Raw genomic sequence first — 13299 nt, 5'->3', positions numbered from 1 at the left:
TCTGCTTAGGTTGCTGCTTCCATACCCTGGACTCAGATAAGCAGCAGAAACTAGATGGATGGTGAATCCTTAAAAATAGCTCTGCAGTGAGCTTAACTGCCACTAGGCTGCACTCTATGTGATGTAGATTACATCTCATCAAGTGTAGAGATTAACACACAGTGACAAGTGAAGGATATTTTAAGTTGACATCACACGCTATATTAACCCTCCTGCCATCCTTTAAAAAACTCACACCCATCACCCTAGGGACCATTCTCAGCCACGCCATAAAAAGACCATATATCCATATTTTATTCCACTTTAAATTAGCCAACCTTGTAAAACTACTTCTCCCTGAAATATTCATGTAAAGTTTTAATTATATTTTCGTTGTTTTAACCCTTCAAATCCCAGTGTTATTACATGAGCGCCCTGTGTTATAAGCCCCAAAAACCAAAAAACGAAACTAAATATTTCCACAAAAAACCAGTTGAAGTAATATGTGATTGTCATTATAAGTAGGCCTTTAGATGGACCAAAGATTGGCACCAACATACATTTTGACCTGCCATTATTTTTTTTGCATTTTTTTTGCAATTTAAAAATTAAAACTTCAAGGCCCTGAGTCTTCATTGACATCCAAGAAAAGAAGAAAAAATAAAATCATATGATGATAATTTGGGGTTGAAAAATAGCGTTTATAATGGAAGTCAATGGGCAGAAAATGGTCCCCAGGGTGATGGGTGTGGGGATTTCTGCTGCTCAGCCATTTTAGGCTGATTTAAGGAATTCACACTGGAATATTAACATTGACAGGTAAAAACTATCCTGTGGCAAGTTTGGTTATATTCCACTGAACACAGTGGAAATGGCAGCCATTTAACACATAGCAGTGGCACAAAAAGGTCCCAAGAAGGCAGGAAGGTTAAAACAGGAAATGCCAGTGTACTGTGACGGATCATTAAAACAAGTGTTTTTCATGCTGCCTCTATTGCAACTGCACAGGCTCAGTTCATTAGAACAGACGACTCAGGAGTTGTGCCACAAAGGAACTGAAATCAAAAGGATTTAAGAAACACCTCACTCTGCTCTCTTGGAATAATCCCATACTAAACATGTAGCTGCTGTCAGCAGGAGAAACACATATTACTTATGTAAATCCTTAGTGTCAAAAAAGGTACGAGCTGTTACATAACAAATGTAGCCTGAACTATCACCTCACTGCATGATGGAACCTCCCAACATCCCACCAACACATGGCCTCATTCACTCCATCATCGCTCACTCTACCTGCTTGTTTGTGTTAGCACTGCCCTCCTACAAACAGGAACCTGTGAGTCTGTACAGACGCTTCCACAGGAGTAATACGCTGATCGGCAGCTTCACCATTACAGTTTCACAATATGTCAGCTTCAGTCACAATCATGAGTAAACCAGGTTGGATATTGAACTACTTAATTGTGGATTTGGTTAAAGGTTGCTATTTAACTGTCAGCTTTGGATAAGGTTTCATCTGATATGTGCACTAAGTGACGGTGACAAATTATGTCAATGTCGTCTGTATATTAAAGTGTTTCACATAAAAATATAAACACAGTTCTACAATCTGACAGCACATTGAAATGTTTCTATGAAACTCTGAAGAAAAATAGGAAAGGGCATTACAAAACACAAGTTTTGACTTAACTATCAAAAACACATTTTAGTTTCTGTCAGTGATTGGAGGGATAACGTTAACGCCGGTCCAGATTTCCTTGTCCCACTCACCTGACGCTCAGCTGGATTTAATCAGCGGCTTGTTCAGCTGAATCTGGTAAGCTGACAGGTGTCACCTGTGGCCTGCTGACTGTGCTGGCAAACTGGTAGCCTGTAAGCTGTCTACTAAAGGGGCAAAGGCTCCACATTTCCTACCATCTGAAATCTAAAAATTCTTCAATGATGAGGAAAAGGAAAAAACAACAACATACTTTTTCTTTTCCTAACTGAATCGCGTCACAGTCCCACAGATTTTTCTTCCCATCAACCAAGATGTTCCAACCCCAGTCAGTAGTAACCACCACACTAGACTCTTTGTTTCAAAGTTAAACAGCTGCCTGTTTCCAGTTATCTGCTCACGGTGGATCAGAATATCATTTCTTTATATGTAAGGAACACACTGCTGGCTTTAAGAAACAACAAGGTCATTGTGAGCAGCATAATCCTTCATACTGTACCTTGACGTTGTCTGGATGCAGTCCTCCAGGGTGTTTGTCCATATACTGACACAGGTCTGTGTGCTGGGTGAGGACAAAGGCAAGAACATCCCAGTGTTAGTGTGAAGGTTTTAAAGGTAAGTAAGAAAGCAAGCAATTTATTTATATAGCACGTAAGATTCCTTAAAGATCATCTAAAGTGGTTACCACCAAGTACACCTTAGCATATGCAAATGCTTTGGAGCAAAAACAGCTCTAGAAATTGGGACCAACTTGATGCTACTGTGATTTTATTGTACAAAGCAGTATAAAGGAACGTTAAATGCTAGAAGTTAGGTGGTCTAACACAATATATGGGCATCTTGGATATCACGTAATCATCATATTTTTTCCTTACAGTCATTTTTTGGGTTATTTGATAGAAAAAAGGAAACTGAACTCTTAAATATATATTGATTGATATTGATTGTAACTCCAAAAAATTGATGCACTGTCAAAATATTTTGAGTAATCCATTAAAAATACATGGGAGCAGGCGCCGTTTCATGGGCGCCACCATGTTGACCCACCATCTTGAATACAGTCATTGAGAAAGACATCATCGTTTTATGTATGTACATTTTACACTGTGATTGATTGAATTGATCGAAGCCTTTACTTGTCACTTGCAGTTGACCTGCAGCGAAATTGGACATAGGGAGGGGCAGCCATGCATGTGGCTAGAGACCAGCCACTGTCACTGAATGCCATATTATACTCGTTTACAGCTCAACCGTTTTATTTTCAGAGTCAAAATTTCAGAGGCACAACTGTGAATATCTACAGAAATCTTTCAAACATGCTGGAGGCTCTATTATGGTTTGGGTGCATTTTAACCAGTGGGGCTACTGGTTGAAATGTCAAAATTCTTGTCAAAATGGATGGAATTTTGAACGCAGTAAAGTGCTGTCAAATTAATCCAACATCCAGTAATATCAATAAATATTATGATTGTCAAATGCTTCATTTTTCAGCATGGCAATAATCCCAAACACACAGCAGGGAAGTAATAACAGACCTGGATAGAAAAACCTACCGTGGAACACTATGAGTCATGGACTGGAATCACATCCAAATTAATAAAGTAGAAGAACATCCACAGAAGAACTTCAAGAAGCCTGGAAAACTATTCCTGAAGACCACTTAAAACAATTATAGGAGAGCTTGTCTAAGAGAGTCCAGGAATGTTGACGTATGAAGGTCATCACATTACATAGAATTGTAATGAGCTATATTTCCATGTACATGTCTTTGTCCTGTCTCGCTCCCCTTACCCCGACTAGTCACGGCACATGGCCGCCCGGTTCTGCTGGAGGTTTCTTCCTGTTAAAAGGAAGCTTTTCCTTCCCACTTTTGCCAAAGTGCTTGCTCATAGGTGGTTGTCTAATTGTTGGGGTTGTTCAATATTGTCTTCAGGTTCCTGTTGTTGCAATTTAACGCTTTATAAATGAAGTAAAATTGAAACTGAATGAATATATGTTTGCATGTTTGACTAGAAAAATATGAAGAAACAATGGGTGGCTCTAAAACAGGACTCTATGTTTGGGTCTAAGTTATGTACATTTTTGCTATCTGCCATTTTTTTGTGTGCCTGTAAATTCTAATTGGTCCAATCAAGTTCAAAGCAGATGCTGTTCTTGGTCCACACACTACTTTAGCGTACGTCCCCAGGAAGAAGAAATGTGGCTTATTTTATGCCAGAGTTTATCGTATGAGCTGAATTGATATTCTTATCAGAAAATCAGACATGCACCCAGCCTTGGTCTGCCCTTCACCTCTGTGCTTTCAGAACAGATTTGTGGATGGAGGCAGTGACTATGAAACCACACTAATATTTACAGTCCCCTACTGCTGGCCACACCACAGAACCTCCTCTGCTGAATAATTCACAAAGACGCCTCAGCACACACACACAGCATATTTGTCATTGCTTTTCATGTCAGTTGTCTGTCCTCTCTCTGTGTGCATTTCCCCTGCATCCTGTCATTCACCATTAGCTTTGAGGGGAGAACAACGAATGGATTTTTGGGGAAGCTCAAGCTATTAGAGCACTGAACACAAGATGATATATCAACATCAACACAATTTAGCATCCCAGTCAAATAAATAACCACTGGCTGCAGGGAAACCAGGGTAATCCCTCGCTGTTAAAGGACTGTGTGGCATTATGATTGAAAGATGTGCTGTATTAGTGAAAAGTGTGGATAACCACTTAGGATGAGACGTCACTGTTTCACCTTTAAAGGCAAACTGAACTTTTTTCTCATTCTTCATTTAAACACAACCCGCTGGGCTCCATCCTCGATTCAGAAGCCAAACCCTTTGACATGTGTCAAATCTACCAACAGGGGGCATTCCACCATCCCCAGTCTAATAAATGTAGTAGAGAAGGAAAGCTGAGTAAGCTGGTTGAGCGATCTGGCCTCACGCAGCATGAATATAAATGAGCCCATCAGAAGCTGCTGTCAGTTGGTGCACAGTAAAGGGTAAGACAAGATGAGACTGTTCTGAACAACCTGGGTTCAGATCTGTCCAAAACTGCGTTGAAAACTTTTTATCCTTGTAGTACACTCCTACTCTATTCCCTCTGTAGACACTGGAGTCTTTCCTTATTAATTAGAAAAACGTCCTAATCAAGTTATTTTGGCCCTTGCTGCACAACATTTGAATACTATTCTTTGAACTTGTTTGGACAGGCAGCAGAAGTCCAGTCGGTTCAATTGGATGAAACAATACTGTCAGTGGAATAATCCTGTAACTGTGACAGATGTGGTCACCAATCCTTACAAGTATGTAGCTAGTTTCAGTTTAACATACTTATAAGGAGGTTGTCATGTCTGCTTCTTTTACTTCTCCTGGCAGTGTGGTTGCTTCCCAACTAAACACTAAACGGTTGGTGTAGGTGATGTAATTGAGGTCAGCCGGAATTCTGGCAGATAAGCTTTTCTCAAAGCAATCTTGCATCAGCTGATGGCTGACACGCGTTTGGACGTTTGCCTCTCTCATATATGAAAATCTCTGCAATATGTTGTCAATGAAGTCTTGGGACACTATCAGTGACACTGACCCCGTCACAACTAAAGTCTCTTTGCTGCGACGGGGTCTTGATGTCGCTAGAACGAAGCCATGCCAATAAGTACAAGAAAAATATCAGTTTTTTGTTGACTACAGTTATCCATATTTGGAAAAATGATCACTGACATATTTTACCTCCTAAGTATCCAGTCCACTAGAAGTACCAGTATTACTCAGCATGAGATTGTGACTGGAACCCAGTGTGAATTTTGTGGATCAATAATTTTTGCCAATGTTTTTGTCAACATGTTTTTTTATGATGAAAACAAGGCAAAAACTAAAAAACCCTAAAAAAAAAAAAAAAAAACTAACCCTGAAGCACAAGGACAAAAACTTGGATAAAATGAAATAAAACGTTCATCAACAAATTAAAATGAGATGAAAAATAGGAGACGAGATCTTATCAGAACAAATTAAATTCTTTAAAAGGTTTTTATAAATAGGGAAAAATAGGGTAATCTCCTGGTGCAGTAAAGTTAGATGCACACATTTGTTCTGCCCTGTCTACACTGTTACTCATGGTTTTGGCAAAACAGGTTTGTCCCACCAGTATCTGATGTTGGCTCAACAAGACATCACTCTGTCACGATTTGTCTTTCACTCTCCAAACAAACAAAAATATCTTAAGTAGATCGCCCTCACGACCCTGGAAATGCTCTAGCTCAGATATTATTTCACCTGCCCATTTAAAGATAAAGACCACAAACGACTGTCACACCAGCAAATATTTGCCTTGGCATGTGCCATCATTAATAGATACTTAATGCTGTTGCTTTTTTTGTGGGTAAGTCAGTTTGTTTCGGCTAATCTAATGATCATCATTTGGTAAACTGTGCTGTTCCAGAGGTTTCTGGTAAGTAACCTTCCTTTACTTGGCTTTAACAGTGTTGCCGAGTCAGAGCATTTCCACTGGCCATAAATGCATCAACAGAATATTATTTCTGTTATTTGTGCCCGCAGTATTTGACAGGACAGTTGTGGAAACATGCTAAAACCATGACCTTCCAATAAAATGCCCGCTTGGCTTCCTGTTGCAGGCACAGACAGACCAGGCTGTGGTGGACCTGGCTGCCATCCTATGGAGCAAAGAACGGAAAAAGCCCTAGCTGCTTTAACATTCCTCAAGTGCCCTAAAACTAAGAGTATGCCAATCAAAATATCTACAGCTCATGTTTCTAGCGGGAGAGTATTAAAAACTGAAACTCAATCAGCAAGGATGTACTGGGATCAAATCAATCAAACTAAAGAAACACATAAGTGCTGACCTCTGTTCTTTGAAAATGTTTTCTTTTGAATGCTAAAAACAGATTCTTGATCTAATTTTAAACCTCCACAGCCCCCCCGTAAAGAGCCCAAATGGGTGATCTCAGTGTGCAGACTCACCACATATTCAAAAACCAGAGTTAGGGTTTCCTTGGTGTGGATGATGTCATGAAGGAGGACAATGTTAGCATGCTTCAGGCCTTTCAGAAGAGATGCTGCAGAAACAAAACCGAACAGAAAGAGGCAGAGAGTTGATACCAGGGAACTGTGTTATGCTTTCATTAGCTGCATTATTAGAATTTCTCATCACATACAGGGGATCAGGAAAAGATTAAAACACAAAGAGAAAACACGGGGTGGATTTACTACTCAAAGTTCTCACACTCATTTGTCAACATGTTCATGACGTAAGACTTATTGTTAATTAGGAGGGAGATATGCTGGGAAGATGATCAAATCGTTACAGCGGCGAAGCTTAAAGAGTCTTACTTGGGAGGCTGGGTATGATGAGCACATTTACATTACTTGATCGAAGTCACAGCTTGAATAGAGCACGGTGAGCATTGTGCAAATAATACACGACACATTTTCAGTTTTTGGTGGGGACATTTTATAGCTTTGACATCACAGTCAAGTTAATTTAGTAACAAAAAGAACAAGTTTACTTTTTTAACATTTAATACGAGATATTCTGATTTCAGATTGAACTACCTTACAAAAAATCTCAGACACAGCAAACGACTTCTACGAGCTTCTAATTTACTTTTTTCAACCAATGCTGGTTTTCAATCTAAAAGCAGTTCCATCAAATTAGAGCTTTTGCATAAAAGCTGGCATTAGATTATCACCACAAAACTGCTTGGCCTGTAGCCACTGGAAGCACTAAGTAATGAAAGGGGCTAATACAAGAAATTCAACCCAACTGGAACAAGTGACAAATTTTCTCCGCATGCAAATTACCCCAACTTTTGTCAGTATAAGACTAGTTCTAAAAGAAAAAAATGCTAACTACACATTAAAGAGATAATATTCTACCTTAAATCAGTGCGCTATATCACTCTAGGAATGTTAGCTTCTAAGCTAGCCAGAGCTAGCTAAAACTAATGCTACGTTTAAGCTGTTCTTAATTTATTTATTTTTTTTACTTATCACCTTGAAATGCACAACAAATTCTGAGGAGCTCACATTTTGGTCATTTAGTATTCCCTTCCATATAAATAAGGGGGAAAGCTCATGTTGTCAGTTTATGTTAAATTGGAAAAATAACAGCGTGCTTCCTGCTAAAGCTAGCTAGGTAGGTCAGCAGAGTTGATGACTGTATGCTGTCCTTTATATACTCTTTAAGTTAAAATATCATTGTATTTTAGTTGAATTTAAAGTATTTCATTTTTATTATATAGCATAAATGGAATTTTCAGACATTTAACAAACTGATTCATTTAGCAAACAAAAAGTTCTGTTCCAAGGACACAGGGGACAGACAGAACCTCTGAGAGGCAGTAAGTGATAAGGTCTCATCAATATATTCATTCTGTATGAGTACCTGAAGGTAAAAAACACAAAATCACATAAGCAGATCAAAGGCAAGGCTCCTCTCAGCAGGAAGTTAAAGCTATAGTCTGATACCTCAAAGATCCTGTCACCAGTTTGAAGATCCAACCCCCTCTCTCCCTGCTCACACACACATCGGTGGTAATGGCTTGAGTGTGTCGACTTTTGCACGAACACACACTCACAGCTGTCTTATACTCTGTGTGCATTACTTTATTCAGCAGCAGTCTGTAATGCCGCTCACATATCTGTGCTCTAAGCTCACTGCTCAGTAATTGCTGAATTAGTTCAATTTCAAATTACCTTTCTGATCTTCTCATAGGGAGAGTTTTAACTGTGTCTGTGAGGAGTCTAGCTCTTACTTTATCAGACCTGGATCATAAGCAGATCAAACAGACAGCATCACGTTCTCATCTAAATTTAAATACCAGTTCCTCCCGTGGAGGTGACTGTATCTTCTTTCAGTGGAGTCTGTAAAACGAAGTGACAGGACAAACCAAGCCAAGCAAGGACGAGCTCTGAACTTCTATACATACAGGACAAAGTTTATCATTTTAAACCCTACAAGCTGTAAGTTAAGCACTTCATATTGTAACAAGACAATTCACATTATATACCTGTTAGCTAATAGCGAACTTTGAGTTTTTCCAATGTCTTGGTTCAGCTAAGAACCGACATCCCATCTCCAGTCCTGTTCAAGCAGAGCTCACTCCCCCAAGCACCAGAGATCCACCAAACACATGATCCTTACACTGAAATACGTTTTAGGAGTGAATGCTGAAAAGTACAAATTAGCCTTGATCCACTGAACAGATTTCTTCTTATTAGAGGACTAAGAGATGTCCAAATGGTAGTAGCATTTTTTTTGCTCCCACCAGACTGGATCAGTAACCAAATCAGCTGTCTGCATGTCTTTGTTCACCACGCCCATGAATCTCCTCTGTAGTCTCCATCTTTGGTTCTTTTTTGGTAGGTCCATCTTTAACCTCCATTGCCCAGCATATCCACTCTCTCTCCTCTGTAAATGTCCAAACCATCTTAGCCTTCGCCTGTCTTGTGCACTGTCCATTGCTTCAGATGGGTGACCACACACCGGTCTCGCTCTCTCATTCAAATGTTTTGCTTCTACTGACTTTTATTCTTCTTCTCTCCAGACAATGCCGCCACTTCTCCAGGCCCTCTTCCATATGCTCCCTGTCCATTGCTTTGGATGACTGTCCCCAGGTATTTAAACTCATCTGCTTTCTTTAGTTCCACACAGACAGTTTAAAGGGTATCTGATCAGGTAGGGAAAGTTAACACTGACTGGAGTTTTAAACTCCCTATTTCATGATATTTACAGTTTATGACTGTTGAGGTATATGAGGACACAGCCTTGCCCTTACCACTTGCAGTTCTGGGCAGAACTGAGATATTGAGCTGTTTTCGTAGTGATATTAAAGTAGCTTATGTAAGACAGAAAGTGAAACTATTAATATAGAAAGAAAAATATGGTATCTGTGCCTCTATGCACGTAAACGTCTTACCTTCCCTTATGGCTGTGAAGGGTGTTCCTTCTTCTTCTTGTAGTCGAATCACCTTCAAAGCCACTAGTTTTCCATTCACCCTGGCAGCAACATGAAGCACACACAATGTATACTAAACTGATCGAGTTTCTTTTTTTGCGACAATAAAGGAAAACTCTTAAAATGAGTGAAGCCAGAGAACAGCGAGGATATTTAAGCCAGAGAAATGTAATTTGGCGGCAGTGGAGTGAGACGCGGGTACAAGGCGAAGGGATTACAACTGAATGAAGCTCACCAATCAAAGCTGTTGTAGTTTAAGAGTGACGCCAAATAACATCATTACTGAGAAGATTAGAGTCTTTGGAGTTTTGTACATTTTCAAGAATTTAATTAGCAAAACTTGCAAGCAAAGCGGCAAACCATGAAATGTGAACGAAGACTATTGAATCATGGCATAAATACATTCATCCTATAGTGATTAAAATAAAGGAAATTACATTGCATTTGTGAGGTGCACAGCTTTGCAGACAAGAAATATTATTTACATAAAACCTATTGAATTATTTCATTCCCACACAGCAATGCTCTCGTATAATTAAATGTAATATTCGCTGCATCCATGAGTGATTTCTAGCAACTATAAAGAAGAGTAACTGGATTAGACAGTGATTCCACGCTACTTACTTGCTCTTTCCTTTGTAAACTGTAGCATATGAACCCTCTCCCAGTTTCTCCAGCTTTTCATAGGAATCTGCCTTTCCAAATTTGGGGCTGGTGGGCTGCGGGAAGAAAAAGAAAGAGATATGAAAAGGCAAAATGAGAGGGTGAGTTCAGAAACCAGAAAAGCGGCGCCTCGTAGGATTTCACAGAACACATTTACAAGTGTCTGAGAGATATTAAAATCTGGAGGCTCCCTGCTGTATCATCGAGGAGGTGTAATGTCGGTTGGGAGGAGGAGAGAGAATTTTTTTACCAAGTCTCTTCTTGTAAGAGCTCCTTTTCATTTAATTGTCAGCTGATAACTTTTAGACACTTTTCACCATCTCAGCACTTCACAGAGAAAGAAATAACTGTGGCTCGAAGAGAAGAAGGCACAGAAGTGAGCATATTCATAGCTAACTGCTAGGAAAGGGGAAACAAGTCAGCTCTGAAACTTCAACTCACTGGATGCTGTCCTAACATCTGCTGTTGTCAGTGATGAGGAAAAGTGCTTTGATAACTAAATGTAGCTCTGACGAAAGCATACGTGCCAATCAAGTATGTGGATCACCTCCCCCTCGCTCAGTCACCCAAGAGGAGGAGTAGGATGGCGACCTCCTTGTGACTAAGAAAAATCCAATTATTTTCACATTTTCACAAATAGTTGTGGTGAGGTTAGGCATGCGAGACCCTCAACCTCTTGGTAACCACTTTCGATTGCAAGGCGATTGCGTCTAAGACAGGCTGGTGAGGATTTGTGAATAACTGATTTCTAAATGCAGACAGACTGCCACCGCATTGCATACAGTCTTAGTCAGCTCGCACCAGTGAGCACAACTATCTCTGCAATAGGCAGCATGATTCACCTGGTTGCCAGCTGCTTGTACTCTGATAACATACCTATATTAAAAGAAAGGTTGCCAAATGTCATTTTACAACCACAACAACTATTTTGTAGATCTGTGAAGAAATTTCTCATTTTCTGTTTCAAATCTATGAGCTTTGCTGAGTTATCACAGTCGGTGCATCGCATTGCAATTGCCAACTTGTCCCCATTGCCACTTTATCAACATTTTAACACGCAAAGCAACTGACCGCGAGTTGACACAAACATGTTTCCGGTCTTCGAAGCAACCGTTTCAGTGAGACCACAAGTTCATTGCACGCGGTCGAAATAATGTTGACTGTCCAGCCTCTGTTTTTTCTAACAGTTGGAGACCTTTCACATTCTTTGTCTATGGTCTGAACAAAACTGCAGAAATCAAAACTATAGGTTTCAGGTCAAACCTGAAACAGCAGTTAGCGATAACAGGTATCAAGAGACTGGTTATTAACTTGCTTTGTTCATCGAGGCTTTTTGCCTCAAGCCGTGGGGCACTGTCATATGGTTGTACCCGTCATTATGTAATTTTTTTCTGCCAATTAAAACTTGGGGATCCGGGCACTGACTAACAGTGTGCCGATGTAGCTGAGGTTACATCTGTCAGACGAATCCCAAGCCATGAGTGCCTGGAAGATGATTTAGCACTGGAGGCTATTCAGGTACCATTCTTTAAGGTCCTGAAGCACAAACATACTTAATGTTCTAGTCTTCAAATCCCTTTAAGCGTTGCTTTAAGAAAATGTTCTTTCAGAAGAAAACTGTCCCTTTTTCTATAATTTTAACACATGAACACAACAGGGACTGAAAACCTGCTTAGAGTCAGTGAAGCATCAGTAGCTTTTATGGCCCTGAAAGCACAATGCAACCATCTTCCCTTGTAATGCATCTTTAACCAAATCCCATGCTTTCAGGAAATCCCTAAATGATGGTGCAGTATTTGCTACATCTGCACTGTCTTCATTGCTTTCCAGCCACCCTCCTGTTAGCTCACTATCCTTGCAGCAGTAATAAGCTCAGCATTTCTGAGGGCTTCTCTAAACAAATCAGACTTCCCCCTGGGATCAAGGAAGAAGTGAAGCTCTATCTGTGAAACAATTGAGTTGGACAGTAAGGTGGCCTGAAGAACCTCTCCCAGCAAGGCTCATGACTACAGAACTAGTCTTTTTTTCTACTAGTGTTCTGCATGAACCACTTTCACTTTACATTTGCCTTACTGCATCCTCTTTTAGGAATAACTGGTGGGGGGAGTTCATTGGTACCAAAATATTACGCAGTTGTCAGAGCTGGATCATCACTTGGCCAAAGCATGCAACCGCCTTAACGTCCCTAAAGCTGAGGGTTTACTAGATATCAGCTGGGTCTGCATAAGTGGATTAATCACAAATCCAGAAGTAAGAAAATTTCACCTTTAAATCCGTTATTAATCTGGTGTCAGTCTGCTTATCATATGAATCTTTTAATTCATCTGTATCTTTACTTCATTGGTTTTCTGCTCTAACAATGTCAACTTTTATGACAAGAAGGGGGAAAGCACAACATTATGAGGCCATTAGACAATTGCTCTGAGTCAGGGTAGTCTACAGATTTTGATCTGAAATGGTTAAAGACACATATAATCTTTAATAGTGTGTTCCCGTTTTACAACACAGTCACTTTTGTAAGCAGTTATTCTGACATTAAGTTAACATGAACTTTATTTTGCCATGTGCTGTAACTGTGATATAACGAAATTCCATTAGCCTAATCTGAGGTCGACTGTTAAAGCCCGTTAATGACTGATTCTGATGGGGGATAGTGGTTTATAGAACAAATCCAAATTTCTAGAAATTTTAAATGCCATGTCCTACAGAACGTATAGTATGCCATCCCAGAGCCTGTGCAATTTATTTAAATTATAGGACAAAAGCCAAAGAAACAAAAGACACAGGTCCAGAATTTAGAAGTGGGATTCTGAAGGCTGATGGTCCAGAGATTAGCCACTATCCATCTTTTTTTAATTAAGGACTTGAAATGTTTGAGATCAAGTGGGTTTGTTTGCCTGAGCCAAATGACCACGGACGGCACAAATAACACAATTTCATAATCAGGGCTGAAACAATTCATTAGCTTC

At 39.8% G+C, this 13299-nt stretch overlaps 1 protein-coding gene across 7 annotated transcripts in view; it reads right to left on the bottom strand.

Moving 5' to 3' along the window:
- The window catches only part of cdk14 (cyclin dependent kinase 14), a 247147-nt gene that overhangs the window by 144251 nt on the left and 89597 nt on the right, over positions 1 to 13299 (bottom strand). For all 7 annotated transcript variants that reach the window (XM_082551038.1, XM_082551039.1, XM_082551040.1 and 4 more), the window contains 4 exons: positions 10292 to 10386; positions 9629 to 9708; positions 6672 to 6766; positions 2196 to 2258 (listed from right to left, as the gene is read on the bottom strand). In XM_082551038.1, coding sequence (XP_082407164.1) covers positions 2196 to 2258; positions 6672 to 6766; positions 9629 to 9708; positions 10292 to 10386 — 333 coding nt within the window. The remainder of the gene's footprint in view (positions 1 to 2195; positions 2259 to 6671; positions 6767 to 9628; positions 9709 to 10291; positions 10387 to 13299) is intronic.

The sequence above is a fragment of the Aulonocara stuartgranti genome (genome assembly GCF_965226115.1).
Source record: "Aulonocara stuartgranti genome assembly, chromosome: 11".
Classification (NCBI taxonomy): Eukaryota; Metazoa; Chordata; class Actinopteri; order Cichliformes; family Cichlidae; genus Aulonocara; species Aulonocara stuartgranti.
Note: the sequence above shows the minus strand (reverse complement) of the source record. Positions and strands in the feature narration are given on the sequence as shown.